At 46.7% G+C, this 21,371-nt stretch overlaps 1 protein-coding gene and 1 long non-coding RNA gene across 2 annotated transcripts; one reads left to right on the forward strand and one right to left on the reverse strand.

The window, feature by feature from the left end:
- Positions 1–1,676: 1,676 nt before the first annotated feature.
- On the reverse strand, positions 1,677–14,803 carry LOC121000885. Its single transcript, XR_005778926.1, has 3 exons — positions 14,666–14,803; positions 4,668–4,671; positions 1,677–1,688 (listed from the first exon to the last, which is right to left on the reverse strand). It is a non-coding gene; the product is annotated as an uncharacterized LOC121000885 (long non-coding RNA).
- Positions 14,800–17,024, forward strand: LOC121000849 (zinc finger protein OZF-like). The gene has a single exon (XM_040431578.1). The coding sequence runs from the start codon at positions 14,832–14,834 to the stop codon at positions 16,236–16,238; it is 1,407 nt and encodes a 468-aa protein (XP_040287512.1). The 5' UTR covers positions 14,800–14,831; the 3' UTR covers positions 16,239–17,024.
- The last annotated feature ends 4,347 nt before the right edge of the window (positions 17,025–21,371 follow it).

Raw genomic sequence — 21,371 nt, forward strand, 5'->3', positions numbered from 1 at the left:
GTGTGCTGGGACAGCTGTCATATAGAGATATAGCAGTGCTGGGTGTGTTGGGGCAGCTGTCATGTGTATAGATGTACACTTAGCCAGCTATAACAGTAGAAGTCTCATATTTTTTCAATCAGTTGTAATGCAGCCTTTATGGCTATGTGGGTAAATGCTTTGCCTCTGATACACTGATACATTGGAGGTTGTGGGTTTGAATCCCAGACACATCAGGAGACTTTAGGAGACAGTAAGATTAGCGAGGGGGCCTGGTCAGCCGCTGCTGCTGTGAAGGGGCCCTGAACAGTAAGACAAGAATCGATATTTAACTAACTTGAAAATAAACTGTGACACACGGCGCCGGGCCCCCTTGGCAGCCCGGGCCCTGAAGCAGCTGCTTCCCCGGTAGTTACGCCACTGAAGCCCCCCCCCCTCAGAGTAGTAATGCCCTCTCTGTGCCCCCCTCAGAGTAGTAATGCCCTCTCTGTGCCCCCCTTCAGAGTAGTAATGCCCTCTCTGTGTCCAGCTTTGCCGAGGATGCATGTGTACAAGGTTATTGGCTGTGAGCCGCCATCTAGGTCCAGCTTCTGGGAGACCTGCAGACAGTCGGCTCAGGTTGTCGGGGGGGTAGTTTAGAGCTGGATGCAGATGAAGGAGGGAAGTGATATTAGAACTGGTGCCGGGGGGCGGGGGGGTATTGGCCTCCAGGGCAAAGTGAAGATTGCCATATCAAGGTGGTGGATGACATTCTTGAAATGGCATTAAAGGGGGATCTTGTAGTTATGGGTGACTGGTGTGGACTGGGATATTTCCAGTGCTCTTACATGTCGGAGCAGGAATCTAATGGATGCACTTACAGGAGCAGCAGCTCGTCACATCCCCCACAGAGGAGAGGACGTTCTAGATTTAGGCTAGCTTCACGCTAGTATTGTGAGATCCGGAGAACAGTCGGCCGGTCTCTCTGTATCCGGCATTGCTGGAATCCACTGCGTGCAGCGGTAAGTAGCCCGGACAGGATCGCAGTGGCTTCTGGCAGATCCAGGGAGACCCAGCAGGGCTCCAGACTAAAAAAAATATCAAGGAGCCATTGGCTCCTAACCTGAAAAATTTAGGAGCCAAATGAAATTTTTAGTCGCCAAATTTAAAATACATACTATAGTTGGGATGCTTAGGAGCAGGGGGTTTTCTAAGCTACAGCCCACGCAGTTAAAGGAGTTGTACACTCATTTCCATGACCTGTCGGACTAGCCAGATTCGCGTTGATAATCCCTAGGTGCTGGGTCCCGGCTCATTCGCTTCCCGGCCTCCGCTGCTTGTCTTGGCTTTCTCCATGAAAACGTTTGGCTGCAGTGGCATCAAGACAATCTCTGGCCACGGTGGAGATCTGCTCCCCTGGCATCAGGTGACCATTTAACATAATGCATGGGAAGCAGTGGTCAGTCATTGGCTGTAACACCGTCAAATAGGAGGTTTTCATGAAGGGACTCAAGACAAGCAACAAAGGCTGGGGAGCAAATGAGCCGGGACCCCGCACTGGGCATCAGGCAAGTATGATCACCAGAGGTCCTGCCAGTCTGAGCTCCAGAAATTAGTGTATCCAAACCCTTTAAGGAGTAATTTTTATATTTTTCTTTAAGGGGTTTCAAACCAGTATTATTCTATATGTGAGACAGAATGGGTTAAAAAAAACTATCCCCACTGCACTCCTTAAAAGGCCAATCACTTGAGAGTCTCCACTGCGACCAGTGACCACATCAGCCGGCATCACGTGTTGACGGGACCAGCATGACAGTGGGGGTGGGGGGAGGGCATTTTTATTTTTATTTTTTACATTAAGAAAAAATATAACAGCTAAAAATATAATACTACACGAGCTTTACTCTTTATTCTCAACCCCTCTGCTTGCCTGTCAGTGAATGAAAACCTCTTGTTTGCTGTTGTTTCTTGAGGAAAGATCGCCCATATTCTACTGCTGCTCACTGTAACTGGACATGGACATTCAGTCTGTCAATGTCAACCTTAAAGGTTTCCATTCACTGCCAGCAAGCAGAGATGTAGGAAAGCTAGGGGACCTCCTCTGGCAGCTGAACTAGCCTGTGCTTAACCCCTTATAGGCTGCTTCAGTGCCATTTTCCCTCTTTTTAACTCTACCACATGTCTTTGCAGTTAAGGGCTCTCTGCCCATCACCCCCGTGTCAGTAAGGAGCCGTGCACGGACATCGCAGTATAGGCGGCCATCTCTCCTTGTCAATTGGTTTCACACCGGAGTCTGTCTGCAGGAGCTCTGCACTGCCGGGGTCGCAGAGCATTATATTGATTTATGATGCTATGTAACCCTTACAGTTCTGGAATGTATTGGATAACACTGACCGCATTAGGTCAGTGTTATCCAGTACATTCCAGACCTCTAAGGGTTACATAGCATCATAAATCAATAAAATGCCATGCGACCCCGGCAGTGCTCTGCAGACCAGGACACCGAGTGTTAAAGCAGCACAGCCGGTGCTTATACTTGTTCTTACGGATCTCTGCCTTCTCCTTGTGACCCCATAAGGACCCAGTCCTATAAAACACACTAATAAATCTGCATACGGGTGACTCGCCTCGTGTTATCAGCCGTGGACTGTGCGGCCCTAGTTGAAGTGTCTCCAGCAGCTCAGCGCCACAGCACAGACTCCACTCCAAAACTTGCCAGACTGCTGGAAGCGGGAGCACAAGCCACGCCCACCCTCTATGCCGGGTAATCTGAGGGGCGGGTCTTCACCCAGCAGACGGCTGCAGCGTGTCTCTGTCTGCTGGATGAAAGCCTTTTTTTTTTTTAAGAGGCAGAGCAGCGAGCGGAGGGTCTAGGCGCAAATGGCGACAAGACTACAAAGTCTTGTCGCCATTTAGCAGTTCTAAGTCGCATTGGCGACCATTTTGGTCGCCATCTGGAGCCCTGCCCAGTAGGCTGTTCCCTGCCCGATCTTCCAATGTTAGTGTGAAACTAGTCGTAGAGATCTGGTGTCGGAGGTTCATGTGGAGGAACATTTGGGTTCCAGCGACGACTAATGTTTATGGGAACGATCCTACACTACAATTGTTTTGGTTCTGGTCAAACTGCCGGTCAAAGCAAGACGGATATACGGCAACTTGCTCCTGGGCTGGTGGGAGGAAACAGTGGTATTTGGGGATGCGCCCAGCCGTTTTACCGGACATGTTGCCCTTTGGTCTCGATACATAGATGACATTTTCATTCTGTGGAGCGGGACCGAAGGGCAATTTACCAGCTTGGTGCAGGAGCTCAATACAAATTCTATTGGACTCAAGTTCACTTCCTCCATCACAAAAGACAATCTCCCTTTTTTAGACATTTCCATCTCTAGGGACAACGTGGGCAGCTTGCGGACAACTATCTACCGCAAACCCATGGCAACTAATTCCTTACTTAGGTGGGACAGCTGCCACCCTGCCCCACTTAAGCGGGGAATCCCCTTTGGACAGTATATCCGTCTTAGACGTAACTGCTCCGAACTAAGCGAATTTAAACGTCAGGCAAACATCATGAGGGCTAGGTTTCGTGAACGTGGCTATCCTGACAGTACACTCAGACAAGCCTATCAAAGGGCCCTAGGACGTACTCGGACTGCTCTTCTACATTCCACTACAAGCCCCAACAATGACCCACAAAAAACTATACGGATAATAGGAACTTTTGACTCGGCAGCTACTCAAGTAAAGGGCATCCTAGGTCGTAACTGGGAGACCCTATTGATGGACCCCGACCTAGCCGAAGTACTGAGTCCGTATCCCTCGGTGACATTCAGAAGAGGGACAAACCTTAGGGACAAACTCGTGCACAGCCATTTCAGTCCCGTTGCTAATCAGGGGACTTGGCTGGACAGAGAAACCACAGGCTGCTACAAATGTGGTCACTGTAGTTTCTGTGGTTGGTTGGTCAAGGGCAAATCTTTTGCGGTGGACCCTCTAGACAGTGCCCACATGATCAAGCAGTTCATCAATTGCCGTAGCGTAGGGGTGATCTACCTCATTACTTGCGAGTGCGGTAAACGGTATGTGGGCAAAACCAGGAAGGAACTCCGCAAAAGGATGAGTGAGCATCTGGGAGACATCCGTAACGGAAGGGACACGCCGGTGGCCAGGCATGTCCTCTCTGTAAACGGAGGTCGCACATCAGCCATCAATTTCATAGGCATTGAGCGTGTCAATAAACCTTTTCGGGGGGGAGTTTGGGATAGACGGATCCTCCAGCGGGAGTGTTGGTGGATCTTCAGACTTAATACCTCCCACCCGCATGGCCTGAATGAACAACTACATTTTGGTTGCTACATATAAACTGTTTCATCTTGCTTAGTACTATATAGGTCATCTACGGCTGTACCCCTTTTGATGAGAAATACCTTTCCTTTTAAATATATACCTATTCACTCGATAATGACCCTTTCCCTGTTAGCCATCCTACTCTCCGGGCAGGTAGTCTGTGATCCATGCCATAAATTCCCCCATTGTCATATTTATTTAGGGGTTAATTCCTCCGCAAGTAGGGTTTGTAAGTGTAGTAGCCGGGGGGCTTATAACCTATTTCTCCCCCATTAGCTCCACCCCCCTACTCTCTTCAGCCTTGTGCTGTATGGGCGTAACGTATGTAGGCTGAGTAGATTCCTGTTCCTGAACATGGTGGAAACAGCCCTTTTAATCACTCTCAGCCCGTCGCCCGCTGGGCAGCTCTGGAGGCGCGGTGACGTCTTCACGTCACTACAGCTGCGCTCTCCCTGGACTGCTCCGGTATCGTGTGGCCAACTGCGCCTGTGCACTGTGAGAACGCCGTACCTCCGACGGCCCGGTCATGTGACATGATCCGGTCACGTGGGTCGGCGTCGCGCATGACGCATGCGCATTGACTGACGTCCCTCCCCTTCCTTTCGTTTAAATACAGCGCGCCCGTGCATGGTTGTCAGGCGTGCACTTGTGGTGGTTGGCATGGTGAACCTCTATGCCCACAACTCTGGACATCTGCGATACGCTGTTCCAGCAAGTAATGTGAGTACCGGCTCTCATCCATGACTATATGGACAGTGTGAGCACTTAGACTCTAACGGCTTTCCGTTCTGTTTATGTGTCTTTTCAGGTGTAGGATACCACATGCCTCACTCTGTCACCTCTCTACCTTGTTTTGAGGGGCTCTTTGTTATAATACCCCCATCTGTTTGTAATAGGTAGACAGGTAGGAGCCATAGCAGTAGGCCCCGTGTCCCCTGATGATTTATGGGGTCTCATGTTTATGAATAGCGGTGGGACACGTTTACATGCCATTAGACGCGCAATCATATTGCGGTTATTTATCTATTGCGGTATACGCAATTTTCACAACGGTCATCATACCTCCCCTTGCCTTATAATTGGGGGTTAGTCCCCGGTCACCCTGCGATAGGGTCACATAGGGACTCCTTATCAGGGCAAGGTTCCGGACGGGGCCACCCCTTGCGGGGCCCGGACCCCGTGTTAGTTCACCAGGGCCAATTAGGTCAAGCAGGGCGGTACTAGGGTAAGTTTCTCTTTTGAGGCTACTCTAATACTGGGTATGACTGATATCACGGATATCCTTTTACCCACGGGACATCTGATGAATGACCAGCCCACTGTACGTGACCACCTCCTGTACTAACCCACTTTACGTGGCTAACAAGTGAGGCCTTCTAAGAACTGGTAAGACCATTCCATTTCTCCCTCTTGGTCCGGATATCCTCCCTTGGGATCAGGACTAAGTGATTTTACGGTTTGTCCCCCGTGAGCCTTCGTGACATTTGTCCGGCCTAGGAAGGACGACACCTGATTTGGTGTGCAGACTATTCACGCGGCACACCAATCCAGGATTCTAGTCTGACTTTATGTGTTTTCATGTTTGTAAGGGGTCTTTTACTCCCTGCTCTGGGAGAATCGACATATTAAAAGTTACGTTTCATTTGTTACTGCTCTCCTTCTCCAGTTGCGCTTTACTCTTTTGAGCGGTATCCAGGAGAACTGCATACGCAGTCATCTACCCTGGAGAGACACCATATTTTTTCACAAATTGTCACCAGCTGATTCGGGGGAATTGACTCCGATAATCCGACAATCCTCAGATTGCTCCTCCTGGAGCGGTTTTCCAGATCATCGACTTTCTCCTTGAGAAATTGATTGCTGCGTAGGAGATCACTAATATGGCTTTGGGCTTATTCCAATTCCTCCTCTACCAACGTCATTCTCTGCTGTACATCAGAGATCTGAGAGGTGTGTTGTGCCACCTCCGTCTGTAGATGTTGCAGGGCTGAGTAGACTGTGGCTTCTAATTAGGGATCGAGGGATATTGATTTTTTAGGGCCGATACCGATAATTTGTCAACTTTCAGGCCGATAGCCGATAATTTATACCGATATTCTGGGTATTTTTATTTTTGAGAAGAAAAAAATTTTTACTACACAAATCTGCTGAAAATTAATATGTTTATTGTTAACGTGTATTATTTTATTTTTTTGTAAATCTTTTTCATTTATACTTAATATTTTTGTGTTTTGTTTTTTTACTAACTTTTAGCCCCCTTAGGGACTAGAACCCTTGTCCTATTCACCCTGATAGATCTCTATCAGGGTGAATAGGAGCTCACACTGTCCCTGCTGCTCTGTGCTTTGTGCACACAGCAGCATGGAGCTTACCATGGCAGCCAGGGCTTTAATAGCGTCCTGGCTGCCATGGTAACCGATCGGAGCCCCAGGCTTACACTGCTGGGGCTCCGATCGGAGGAGCAGGGGAGAGGGGATCCTGTGGCCACTGCCACCAATGATTAATACTGGGGAAGGGGGGGGGGGCGCACTGCGCCACCAATGATTAATACTGGGGGGCTTGGGGGGGTGGAAGCGCACTGCGCCACCAATGAAGATACCTCTCTCATTCACATACAGGAGGTGGGAGCTGGCTGCAGAATCACATAGCCGGCTCCCGACCTCTATGAGCGGTAGCTGCGATCCGCAGCACCTAAGGGGTTAACTACCGCGGACCGCAGCTGCCGTTCATAGAGGTCGGGAGCCGGCTATGTGATTCTGCAGCCAGCTCCCGCCTCCTGTATATGAATTAATGAAAGACTCATCTTCATTGGTGGCGCAGCGGCCACAGCCCCGCCCCTCCTCTTGTCTTCTCCCCTCTAATTGGCGGCAGCGGCAGCAGCACAGGGGGAGGAGACACTGCTTCCTTCTCCCCTGTGCTGCGGAGGGAACACAGAGAGCGCTGAGAGCAGCGCGTTCTGTGTTCCCATTACGTTATTGGTATATCGGCAAAATAGATGCCGATACCGATAACGTTCAAAATCCTAAATATCGGCCGATAATATCGGTAAAACCGATAATCGGTCGATCCCTACTTCTAATGATGCCTTTATGTCAGGAGCCAGAAGTTTGGCCACCTCTATGGCCATCGCTTTACAGTAGGACGATAATTCACCCTCTTGTACCTGGCTGCATTCCACTTCCTCTTCATCAGAGTGAATAGCTTCCGTGCTCCGCTGTGTGGATTGCGAGGCAGAGCGCGTGAGCCTCTGTCCTCTGTTTTGTATCACCGCCATCTTGCCCCTACCACGCTGTATCTCTTCTGCCGGGTAAGTAGAAGGAGGCGCTTTCTGGGAGCCGCCTTTTATCAAATATCTGTCCATGAACAGCCCCTGACACTTACGGGGCCAGTTGTGGGGGGCTTTACAGTCCCGATGCTCAGCAGCTCCGCTGTATTCGGGCCGGTAATGCAAAGCAGCTCTCACTCGCGGCTCTCCATGTGCGCGCCGGAACCGGAAGTCCCTGCTGTTTTTTTTTAACAAGATGGGGGAAAGATTATGAATTCTGTCTTATCCATGTTAAGTTTTAGAAAGCGAGAGGCGAAGAAGGATGATATAGAAGATAGACATTGTGGGATTCTTGATAGTAAGGTGGTGATGTCTGGACCAGAGAGGTAGATTTGTGTGTCGTCAGCGTAGGAGTGATACTGAAAGCCATGGGACTCTATGAGCTGTCCCAGGCCAAAAGTGTAGATAGAAAAGAGCAGGGGTCCTAGTACAGAGCCTTGCGGGACACCAACAGAGAGGAAATGAGACGAGGAGGTGGTGCGAGAGTGGGAGACATAAAATGTCTGGTCTGTGAGGTATGATGTGATCCAGGGGAGGGCCAGGTCAGTGATGCTAAGAGAGGAGAGAGTTTGCAACAGAAGGAAGTGGTCGACAGTGTCGAAGGCAGAGGACAGGTCAAGGAGAAGGACAGAGTATTGTTTTTTGGTTTTGGCTGTCAGTAGGTCATTGGTGACTTTGGTAAGGGCAGTCTCAGTCGAGTGGTGGGGTCGGAAGCCAGATTGTAGGCGGTCAAAGAGGGAGGAGAGGTGAGAGGACAGTTCAGAATGGACATGTTCAAGTAGCTTTGAGGCATATGGAAGAAGTGATATGGGGCGATAACTGGACAAAGCAGATGGGCCAAGTGAAGGCTTTTTGAGGATGGGTGTAATGGTAGCATGTTTTAAAGCAGAGGGGAAGACACCAGAGGTTAGTGGTAGGTTGAAGAGATGAGTTAGGGCTGGGATAAACCCTGTGGTGAGGTTAGGGATGAGGTGGGATGGGATTGGGTCAAGTGCACAGGTGGTCAGATGAGATTTGGAGAGTAGAGTGGAAAGTTTTTCTTCTGTAATGGTGGAGAAGCGGATTTTGGGAGAAGAGGACTCAGCAGTTGTGTAGAGGGTCTGTGGGGACTGTGTAGTGAAACTTTCTCTGATGTTGACTATGTTTTGTTTGAAATATTTGGCAAAGTCCTCAGCTGAGAAGAGAGGAGAGGGTGGGGGCGCTGGGGGACGGAGAAGGGAGTTAAAAGTGCTAAAAAGTTGTTTAGGGCTATGGGCCAGGGAAGATATGAGAGATGAGAAGTAGGCCTGTTTTGCATCAGCGAGTGAGGATTTGATTATGAGGAGGGATTGCTTGTATGCGGTGAAATGATCTTTAGAATGGGATTTCTTCCATTGCCGCTCAGCAGCCCTAGAAGCTTGTCTGAGTTTTTTGGTCAGGTTGGTGTGCCAGGGTTGTCTGTTAATTTTTCGGGTTTTGTTGTGTGTGAGGGGGGCAACAGTGTCCAGAGCTGTACTTATTGTGGTGTTATATAGGGTGGTAGCAGCATCTGGGTCTTGGAGGGAACAGATGGTAGAGAGTCAGAAAGCAAGCAAAAGTGGAGATGTTTAAGGTTCCTGCAGGGGTGTGCTAGTGTGTGGACCGGGGGAGCATCAGAAGAGACCAATGAAGAGAAGTCGAGTAGGTTGTGGTCGGATAGGGGGAGAGGCGTATTAGAAAGGTTAGATAGGGAGCAGGGGCGGGTAAAGATCAGATCCAGAGTGTGACCATCTCTGTGGGTGGGAGCTGAAGACCACTGTGATAGGCCGAAGGAGGAAGAGAGTGACAGGAGTTTAGAGGCGGCCGAGTGGCAGGTGTCAATAGGGATGTTGAAGTTATCCATGATGATAGTGGGGATGTCGGCAGAAAGAAAGTGTAGTAGCCAGGTGTTAAAGTGGTCAAGAAAGATGGTGGCTGGGCCTGGAGGGCGGTAAATGACGGCTACTTTAAGGTGCAACCAATTACCTTCAGAAGTCACATGATTAGTGAAATGAGGTCACCTGTGTGCAATCTAAGTGTCACATGATCTGTCATAGGCCAGAGGCTGCAACACCTAAACAAGAGGCATCACTAACCAAACACTGCCATGAAGACCGAGGAACTCTCCAAACAAGTAAGGGACAATGTTGTTGAGAAGTACAAGTCAGGGTTAGGTTATAAAAAAAAAAATATCTCTATCTTTGATGATCCCCAGGAGCACCATCAAATTTATCATAACCAAATGGTCCGGGAAATAATTGGATGCTATTGGTCACTATTAAAATCTGATCCGGATCTAACTGATCTCCTACCTGAGCATCCATCGATCACCTCGGAGCATTGGGGATCAATTAGTACACAGCCATTTCGAAGCGCCCCCTGCACCAAATACTTGGCTTATGGACAGGAGGGTAGGTACCCACAAATGTGGAAAATGTAAGGCCTGCTCGTTTGTTGGAGTGGGCAACACCTTCTCAAACAGCAATCGGGACTATACATACACGGCTCGCTCTTTTGCGAACTGCAATACGGAAGGCCGGGTATACATGGCTCAGTGTAGGTGCGGCCTGAGCTACGGTGGCAAAACCTGTAGGGCCTTCGAAAAGAGAATACTGGAACACGTGGGTGATGTCCGCCATAAACGTGACAAACCACTGTCTAGACACGACGTGCTCCAGCACGGAGCAGATCCCAACACATTACGTTTCTCCATGATAGAAACAATCAAACATTCTATCAGCGGAGGTGACATAGACACTATCTTGAAACAGGAGGAGTCCAAATGGGTTCATATGTTAAGTACAATGTCACCATTGGGACTGAATGAGAACATAGATTTCTCTTGCTTTTTATAGCTGGCCATTGACTATCTATATAAGAGTTAGTGTATATTATAGTGTAGTGTCGACCAGAAGGAGGGGAGGATCTGTAGCCATCTCCAACCCTATACCTTTTCACTCTCTCTTGAAGTGAAGGAATTGAACGTTAAAATAAATAAATAAAAATAAATCCATCTATCCGGCACAAAAGTCAATAAAAAATGTGTAGAATGTAATATATAACTTTTGGCATCTTGATAGACGGCTGCACTGTGAACTATACCAATATATGCACAGAGCAGCTGCCTAGAATATGTACATAGAACATTGTATATATCAAGTATCTTTACTCTTTTGTATTGTTTACACTTGTCGATACAGTGCATATACAGCAGTAGATATTCTGCTGCTCTGCGTAATGAAGATTTATTATTTTATGTACCTAGACTAGGTCATTATCAACTGGGCATCCGACCCGGCTCTGCCCAGCATATCCCTTAATAGGGGCAGTCTAGGGCATTACAGGAGGTCCCTGAACACGGGATCGCTCCTATCGGGGCGGCCATTCCGTTTTTAGGCAGGGATCAGTATGATAGGGCCATACCTAGGGACAGGCCCAAACCAGGAATCTATCACCCTGCCTATATCACGGTGTCCTCAAGAACCTCGGTGAGGAAGAGGAACACTGCCACAGAGCGCACTAAGTGCATATCCATTCATATAGTGTCGTTTTTTCTTTATTTTTCTTTCTGTGTTTTGTCTTTATGGGAGTTTGGTATTTTATACGTACTGAATAATAAAGGCTACGTTTTATAACAGGAGGTACCCTGTGATTAAATAATATACACATACCATCCGTGTTTATTCTCCCTCTGACGGGATATCGTCTTAGCTGTGATTACATAATTTCTTATCCTGGCCTTCCATCTGGTGGCCAAAATTAGAATTGCAGCCTGAACACTTTTAGCCTCATCAGCGAGACTGAAGGTGTTCAGCGCATTTAAGTGCCGTGATCTCACTTGATAACGGCATCTAAAGCATTTAATTACCGCTATACTGCATTATTGCCGGTTGCGGTAATTAGCCGCAGGTCCCTGCTCTTTGAAACAGCAGAGGCTTGGCGGCTATGATGAGCCGGCGTCATGCTTGCACAGCGCTACCAGTGCCGTACATGTACAGCGCTGGTAGCGAAAGGGTAAATGATCTTTTGTGATCATATAAAACATTCCATGCAGTTTCTTAGACAATGCACTGACTTTTACAGTATTTAACAGAATTTATAACAGGATGAAGCTATGAAGAATGTTAATGCTACAGAGACAGATGTGAGGGGTGATGAGAGATACGGGGAAGAGATTCCTACAGAGACAGATATGAGGGATGATGAGAGACAGGGCCGGCCTTAGGTGTTCAGGCGCCCTGTGCGAGCTAACCTTGTGGCGCCCCCCCCCCCCAAAAAAAAACAAAAAACACTGCTTGTTGCTGGCATCATGGCATAGGCTGGCTGACTATCCAACCAAGTAGTTACCAGCCCGCACACCCCAAAGGCCGGTGTAATGTTATACTTCCCTACTTCGTGAGATTTCCCTACCTTCGTCACTTCCGGTCGCACCGGACATGACGTGAGGAGGTGTGCAGCGCCGCGCAGGCGCACAACGACAGGTTAGGGAGATTTCACAGCAGAGTGCGCATGCGCCGGGAGCCTCGCCGGCGGTTAGGGTAGGGAAAAACTATGGGCCAGTGCGCAGGCGCAGTGATCGGATGGATGTTCTCAGCTGGACACCGGCCGACACTGCGCATGCACCGGGAGCCTCACCAGCGGTTAGGGAAGGGAAAAATTACGTACGGGCCAGTGCTTTTTCCCTACCCTAACCGCTGGTGAGGCTCCCAGCGCATGCGCAGTGTCGGCCGGTGTCCAGCTGAGAACATCCATCCGATCACCGCACCTGTGCACTGGCCCATAGTGCGCCCCCCCCCCCCAATACCCCAGTATAATAAACATTGGTGGCGCAGTGGGCCCCCCCAATATAACAAACATTGGTGGCGCAGTGCGCCCCCCCCAACACCCCAGTATAATAAACATTGGTGGCGCAGTGCGCCCCCCCCCCCCAAAAACCCCCAGTATAATAAACATTGGTGGCGCAGTGCGCCCCCCCCCCCAACACCCCAGTATAATAAACATTGGTGGCGCTGTGGGCCCCCCAACACCCCAGTATAATAAACATTGGTGGCGCAGTGCGCCCCCCCAACACCCCAGTATAATAAACATTGGTGGCGCAGTGCGCCCCCCCAACACCCCAGTATAATAAACATTGGTGGCGCAGTGCGCCCCCCCCAACACCCCAGTATAATAAACATTGGTGGCGCAGTGCGCCCCCCCCCCCAAAAAACCCCAGTATAATAAACATTGGTGGCGCAGTGCGCCCCCCCCCCAACACCCCAGTATAATAAACATTGGTGGCGCAGTGGGCCCCCCCAACACCCCAGTATAATAAACATTGGTGGCGCAGTGCGCCCCCCCAACACCCCAGTATAATAAACATTGGTGGCGCAGTGCTCCCCCCCAACACCCCAGTATAATAAACATTGGTGGCGCAGTGCGCCCCCCCCAACACCCCAGTATAATAAACATTGGTGGCGCAGTGCGCCCCCCCTCAATATAATAAACATTGGTGGTGCAGTGCGCCCCCCTCAATATAATAAACATTGGTGGTGCAGTGCGCCCCCCCTCAATATAATAAACATTGGTGGTGCAGTGCGCCCCCCCCTCAATATAATAAACATTGGTGGTGCAGTGGGCAGTGCCAATGAGGGTTAAAAAATAAAAAAATAATTAACTCACCTCCTCCAATTGATCGTTTCCTGTTCTTTCTTCATAACCTGTCAAAGGACCTGTGGTGACATCACTGTGCTCATCACATGATCCCTCACATGATCCATCACATGATCCATCACCATGGTAATGGACCATGTGATGAGCTCAGTGACGTCACCACAGGTCCTGAAGAAAGAACAGGAGACCGACAGCTATGCGATCAACTGGAGGAGGTGAGTTAATTTTTTTTATTATTTTTTAACCCTCATTGGCACTTCCCACTGTGCCACCAACGTTTCTTATACTGGGGTGTTGGGGGGGAGGGGCTGTGGCCACTGTGCCACCAACGTTTCTTATAAAGTTATACAAATACAGTAGGCGGGTGCTGGAATTAAATAGCCGACACCCGACCTCTGTGACAGGGAGCTGCGATCAGCGGCAGTTAACCCCTCAGGTACCGCACCTGAAGGGTTAACTCAACTGCCGCTGATCGCAGCTCCCTGTCACAGAGGTCGGGTGCCGGCTATTTGATTCCAGCACCCGCCTCCTGTATTTGTATAACTTTATAAGAAACGTTGGTGGCACAGTGGCCACAGCCCCTCCCCTCCTCCTCCTGTCTCTCTTCTTATTGGCAGCGGCGGGGGCAGCAGGCAGGTCGGACACAGGGGAGGAGGAATCAGGTCAGACAGGGGAGGGGGCGCCCCGAGGGAGAACACAAGTGCAGCCTCGCCTGCCTCATATTACATTGCGAGCTGTCGGCCGCCCGGCGCCCCTGTTGCTATGGCGCCCTGTGCGGCCGCACAGCCCGCACACCCCAAAGGCCGGCCCTGATGAGAGATACGAGGAGGATATTCCTACAGAGACAGATGTGAGGGGTGATGACCAGTGTGAGGAGGACATTCCTACAGATAAACGCCCAGGTGAGTAGTGACCACTAAATGAAGTAGAGACGAGTGAAGAGAGAGGTTGTTTCACTCATTGTGATCAACTCTAAGAAGCAGTCTGTCTGGTTTCATGGAGTTGATTCTGCTGACACATGCTTTTTAATGCATATTTTTTTATTTTAAGGGAAGAGAACATTCTAATAGGGAATGGTAATCCAGCCTTACACTGGCTCCATAGCCTCCTCATATATCACGCACTGTTCCTCTTCACTGCCCTGTACGACAGTGCATGTAACTCTCAGGGACACGGGCACCACCTAATAGCACTGACTTGCGGGTCCCTTTATGATTCTCCACTTTGCATTCGAGCCTGGTGGTCTGAGGTCTACTGTCTTTGTCAATTTATCATCGAATTTTGCTTCATTTTTTGCAATTTGTATCAGAATTTTTATGTTATAAAAAATCAATATCATTTTAAAGATTATATTATTTAAGAATTATTTTTAAAAGTTTTGTTCTTGACAGACGACTGTACCGGGAGCACAGAGGAACACCTGATACCTACATATTATGATGCAGATGATTCGGTTGTCGCACCAGATACATATGAAAAACGTGACATTATCCCAGTTGTACACTCAGACCTTCAAATAAAAAATCTGCCATCTGATCCTTTAAAAAAGTCTGTTATGCAGAATGCAAACCACAGAAGTGGTGCTGGATCCCAAAGAGCTCAGAAAGGGAAGAAGTCTTATTCATGTTCAGAATGTGGCAAATGTTTAACTCAGAAATCAGATCTTGAGAGGCATCAGAAAATTCACACAGGGGAGAAGCCGTATTCATGTTCAGAATGTGGCAAATGTTTTACTCTGAAATCACATCTTGAGAGGCATCAGAAAATTCACACAGGGGACAAGCCGTATTCATGTTCAGAATGTGGGAAATGTTTTTCTCGGAAATCACATCTTGAAATCCATCAAAGACATCACACAGGAGAGAAGCCGTATTCATGTTCAGAATGTGGTAAATGTTTTGCTAACAAATCAATTCTTGATAACCATCAGAGAAGTCACACAGGAGAGAAGCCGTATTCATGTTCAGAATGTGGTAAATGTTTTGCTAAGAAATCAGTTCTTGATAACCATCAGAGAATTCACACAGGGGAGAAGCCATTTTCATGTCCAGAATGTGGAAAATGTTTTGCTTGGAATACTCAGCTTGCTGATCATTTAAAAAATCACACAGGGGAGAGGCCATTTTCCTGCCCAGAATGTGGAAAATGTTTTGCTCATAAATCAGTTCTTAAGGTTCATCAGGTTATTCACACAGGAGAGAAGCTATTTTCATGCCCAGAATGTGGAAAATGTTTTACTCAGAAAGCATCTCTTTATAAACATAAGAAAAGTCACACAGGAGAGAAGCCATATTCATGTTCAGAATGTGGGGATTGTTTTAGCCAGAAATTACATCTCCAAAGCCATCAGAGAATTCACACAGGGGAGAAGCCATACCATTGTTCAGAATGTGAGAAATGTTTTGCTAATAAAGTATCTCTTCTTAAACATCTAAGATATCACACAGGAGAAAAGCCATATTCATGTCCAGAATGTGAGAAATGTTTTAGTCAGATAGCAAATCTTGTTATGCATCAGAGAATTCACACAGGGGAGAAGTCATATTCGTGTCCTCAATGTGGGAAATGTTTTTCTCAGAAATCAAATCTAGTTATGCATCAGAGAATTCACACAGGGGAGAAGTCCTATTCATGTCAAGAATGTGGTAAATGTTTTGTTCTGAAAAATCATCTTGTTGTGCATTTAAGAACTCACACAGGGGAGAAGCCATTTTCATGCCCAGAATGTAGGAAATGTTTTACTCAGAAATCAAATCTAGTTACGCATCAGAGATTTCACACAGGGGAGAAGTCATATTCATGTCCAGAATGTGGTAAATGTTTTGTTCTGAAAAATCATCTTGTTGTGCATTTAAGAACTCACACAGGGGAGAAACCATTTTCATGCCCAGAATGTGGGAAATGTTTTACTCAAAAAGCAAATCTTGTTACACATCTGAAATCTCACACAGAGGAGAAGTGATATTTATGCCCAGAACATGTTTTACTAAAAAAAAAATGAGAATCATTAGGGAAGTCACACAGGGGTGCAACCATGTTCCTGTTCAGAATGTGGAAACTGTTTTATTCAGAAATAAGCCCTTGTTCAATATCAGAGAATTCATACAGGGGAGAAGAAGTTCTAACCCCTTCCCAACATCCTCCATATATGTACGGTGGATGTTGGGAATTTAAAGATGGTTCCCACTCAAGCGTTAAGTGAGTGCCATAGGCGAAGCATGCGTGCGGTTTCACACAGCAGATGACTGCTGGCAGCGTCCATGATTGGAGATAGCTCTGATCGCTGACATTCCATCAGATGCTGTAGCCAACTGCAACCACAGAATCTGAGCAGTCATTTACTGGGAGCGAGTGAGGTGTTACAGCTTGAAGAGCATATGAATTAGAACCATAGATAACTTCATAAAACCAAATATAACAATAGCCACATGATGTATCCTGAATTAAAAGATATAACAGAGAATGGATTGTAGTTCAAGGCCTTTACCATAGCTACCATAAAGAAACCATTAGAGAGATTGCTTACATGATAGCGGAGTTTTTTCTGTTCTTGAATCAACATGTAGATAAAAGAAACAGCGGCACTCACCAGTATTCCTCCTGCAGCTTTTATTGATCGATTAAAACACGGTGGATGCTGGTACGTCACCATCGCTACATAAGACAACTCAATATAAAACAGAGTACAAAAACAGAACTATACAAATACCGCTAAATCGTTCTTATCATTTAACCCCAAAGGACCCATTGCATTTTGTCTTGATAATCCATGAAGCTTCTCTTTGTAGTAGTATACGGTTTCTGTCCCCACCACGATCTGGGACTTGCTCGATCTCTATTCCTGCACATGTCAATACATCATTTCTCCCTTCATGTGCTTCATGTACATGTTCTATCAATCTAGATGCTCCTATACTTGTGTCTATGGACCTCTTATGTTCCCTAAATCTCACATGCAGACATGTTTTATGGTTTTTCCTATATAAAATCTACCACAAGGGCAAAAAAATGACATATACCACTGTCAGGAATAAGGACCGCCTTATTCCTAGTTATTATAATGTTTGATGTGATAATATATGTTTTATGGTTATGTGTTGTGGTGTAACATGTTCTGGTGTGATTCACATATATATAGAGTATGTATTTATGTTGCCAGGCCAGCAGCCATTGATGAATTGGTTTAAGGCTGCATATAGGCCGAGATGTCTGCCTCATACCTGGGAAAACAGCAGCCTGCCCCCCGGGAGGTGGTTAGCACAGAGATGCTAACAAGGATGGGCCCGTTTGCCGGTCACACTCGGGACAGGGGACAGCAGACTCTCCGGTGCCTTGTGTCAGCATGGGGGATTCCTAACCAGAGCATGATCTGTAATCCTTCATAACTTGTTCAGGAGGGATCGGATGTCCCCAAAATCTAGCTGATCATCTCTAGTATGATGGGGGCATCGCATGGACACTAGACATGGCATATCAACTAGCCTTCATCTTCTTAAAATAAGGATCTCATCTTTTGAGCGTCCTGGACGTGTAGTGTTTGATATGCTAGGACTCGGAACGATGAGATATGAATTATGAAGAAGGGCTGTATCTTCACCAGGGCAACTGGGAAACTATCTTTTTGATATTTTCATACCTGTTTCTTACATGGCCAGAGGATCGGCTGCATGGGTAATGTAGCTTGGTCCAGAGGGGCTGAGCCCGAGATGGGAGTGAGAATCCCCCTCAGGCCTGCCCCTGGAGGAAAGGCATAAACATGCCATCCCTGGATAGTTGGGTGTCACAAATCGAATTGGTTTGTGCACCATTACTCTGCCCAAATGTCCTGGGTGGAAAGGACTTTTACCACACAAATGTTAAGTATTAGAACTTTCTTTGTTTTCTCCTTTTTATTTTACAATTGTTTGCCATTTATGTATGTCTCTTGTTATTAATTTTTTGCAACCAAGTACTGTCTATTTCTTATACATTAAATCTAAGAGAAAACAGAGATTTTGAGCAGCTCTCACCTGTCAGGGATTCCACTGTTATAGCACGGAACAACTCCTTCACCCGAATCAGGAGAAATACGGAAGTATAGAAAAAAAAATGTGGATCCCGATCCAGCTATGAATACAATTTTGGTTCCAGACCATACATGTGATTCAGCCAGTATGTCCTTTAATGAAATGCTACATGTGTATGATCTTTTGGAATTGGGAAACACTTGCCCACCGTCTAATCCTGTTTATTGTTCGCCAGACTTCAATCCTTCTAATCGTGATTTCTATCCCGTGCAATCCAGATCTCATGCACTGGATAGATTTCAGGAATTAGTTGAAAAAGATTTAGTCTCTTTGCACAATTCTGTTGTTTCACAACAAAAGGATTTAAATACCAATAATTTATCCAAAAAAGAATCCCAAGCATTGCGTAATCTCAGTAATAGAGATGATATTGTTGTGAGGCAGGCTGACAAGGGGGGAGCGGTGGTCATCCTTGATAGTGAACTCTATAGATCCCTTATCCATCAGATGTTACATAATGACAAGATCTATGATGTTTTACCTGGTGACCAAAAGTGCATAAATCAATCTTTCCCCCTCCGCTGAGACCAATTGTCTCAGGCATAGGGTCGTATTCTGAACGCCTATGCCAGTGGGTCGACTCACTACTGCAACCCTTGATTCCAAATATCCCTGGTTTTTTGAGAGATACTAAATCGGTTTTGCAGGCTGTACAAAGCCTGGAATGGTCGCAAGAATACTCATGGGTGACAGCGGATGTAGTCGCACTTTACCCTAGTATTCCTCATAAACTGGTGAATATTTCCCTGGTATGGTTTTTGGAGAATTTTGGAAATTTTTCTGTGGTGCTAATGGAGTATGTGGTGGCCGTGGTGGACTTCCTCCTGAGGTGGAATTATTTTATGTTTGATGGAAAGTTTTTCCTGCAGACATCGGGTGTGTCGATGGGGGCTAAGTTCTCTCCCTCCATAGCCAATATTTTTATAGCATGGTGGGAGAGGGGCTTCCTCCTCATCGACACCAACCGATTTTCGGATAGCATAAGATGGTATGGCCGTTACATCGATGACCTGATCTTTATCTGGTCTGGTGATGTGGCAGCCATACCATCTTTTGCAGATTATCTGAACGCATGTGTGAACGGTATCCAATTTACCGTTCAACATAGCGCCAGGAACATTGAGTTCCTGGATCTCCGCCTCAGGGGAGACTCCGCCACGGCCTCCATATACACCAGCACCTACAGAAAACCAACATCAGGCAATACAATATTACATGCACAGTCATGCCATCCCATGCATACCATCAGAAATATACCAAAAGGAGAACTAATTAGGGCTAGAAGAAATTGCAGTGATGAGTCGACCTATGAAACAGAGGCGCAAAACATCATAAGTAGATTAACACATAGAGCATATTCCGAAAAAAAGATGAAGAAATGCAGCAGAGATATTCGACATATGAATAGGAATATACTATTGAACACACCTGTAGAAACAAAGAGACAAAAAATCAGAGAGATATCTAATCAGGAAAGAAAATATATTTTTGTCACACAATATAGTAAGGAATACACCCAAATTTGTAACATCGTCAGAAAGCATTTCCCAGTGCTAGTGTGTGACAAAATATGGGCAGCAATGGCACACAATGGCATTAAATGCGCAGCCCGAAAGGCACTCACCATAGCCAGTTCTGTGAGCCCATCTCTCTTTAAAAATGATAAGTCCCGAACAACACAAAGCACATGGCTGTCAACAACAGGGAATTATAAATGCGGTCACTCCATTTGCATTTGTTGTAAATATATGAAGATCTGTAAAAATTTTGAATCCAGCACTAACGGCCAGGTTTTCAAAATAAAATCCTTTTTAAATTGCAATACTACCTATGCGATTTATTGCATAACATGCACAAGTTGCAAGTTACAATATGTGGGATGTACCACAAATGCAATAAAAACACGCATCAGAAAACATATATCAGACATACCGCACCATGAGAACCGCAACATATCTGCGGCAAGTCTCCATTTTGCCATGGTACATGGTGGTGATGTCTCCTATATGTCAGTACAAGGCATTGAAAAGGTTAAAAAACCAATAAGAGGTGGCGACAGAAAAAGGAAACTCTTAAACAGAGAATCATATTGGATTTTCGACTTGAAAGTCTCCAGCCTCAAGGTTTAAATAAGAAACTGGATCTATTCTTGCAATACTAACCAACGGTTTATTTCTTTCCTTTTCTTCCTTTATTTCCCATTTCCTTCAATCTATTGTTTTATGGACCATATGAATTGTCTTTTCTCATGTTTTTACCTATGTACACATTTGTGGAAGGGAGGGGTTGACTTTCAGCCTGATTATCCCAGGTGAGGAGCCTCCCCCTCCTCTCTACAAAAGTAACTCACAGTGTATCTGAAACAGTCATGAGTAAGGGCTAAGATTGCATTGTGCCCGAAACATGTAGACTCTGCTTTCTGTACCTGGATTTTATACTGAATATTCAATAAAGAAGCCTTTGGATTACCACAACCACAAGCTGGACAAAACCTCTCTTTTTTTCTATTAAATCTAAGAGTTTGATGGTTTGTCTTGTAACCTTAAGAACCTGTTAGCTCCATGAAGAGTGTGTGCGCCGTCTGAGTCTGTATGTTGTTTTTCCGTGAGGCTTGCTATCGTGTGGATGTCTGCTTGCGAGTGGAACACTCAGGGGTGTCCTGTCGACCTTATAACTGATGGGTTGCGTGAGTGTGCTTGCAGGCTTCAGGTGGCGATTTATGATCAAGTTACGGCCCGGCGTAGGGTGTAACAGCATGTGAGGGCGTGATGTGAATAAGCCTGAAGGGCTTGGGCAACCCTTGTCACGTGACGTGGTGGGCCGGTCTGGTCCCCGGTATGTGACAACCACAAATTGTGTCTTACAGAATATGAAGTGTCTCACCACATGCTCAACCCCTCCTATCTTAAGATACTTACGTCTGCACATAAACCTACACATGGAGCAATGCCCACAACTAAAATTACCTTGTGGGGTACACTTCCCTAGCCAATTCAGGTCCTCTTCTTGGAAGTGACTTCTTAATTCAA

Source organism: Bufo bufo, chromosome 5, assembly GCF_905171765.1.
Source record: "Bufo bufo chromosome 5, aBufBuf1.1, whole genome shotgun sequence".
In the NCBI taxonomy this organism is placed as follows: Eukaryota; Metazoa; Chordata; class Amphibia; order Anura; family Bufonidae; genus Bufo; species Bufo bufo.

What these genes read in the sequence shown, in the direction of transcription:
- LOC121000849 (XM_040431578.1), top strand. Translation starts at nt 14,832, where the DNA reads ATGCAGAATGCAAACCACAGAAGTGGTGCTGGATCCCAAAGAGCTCAG.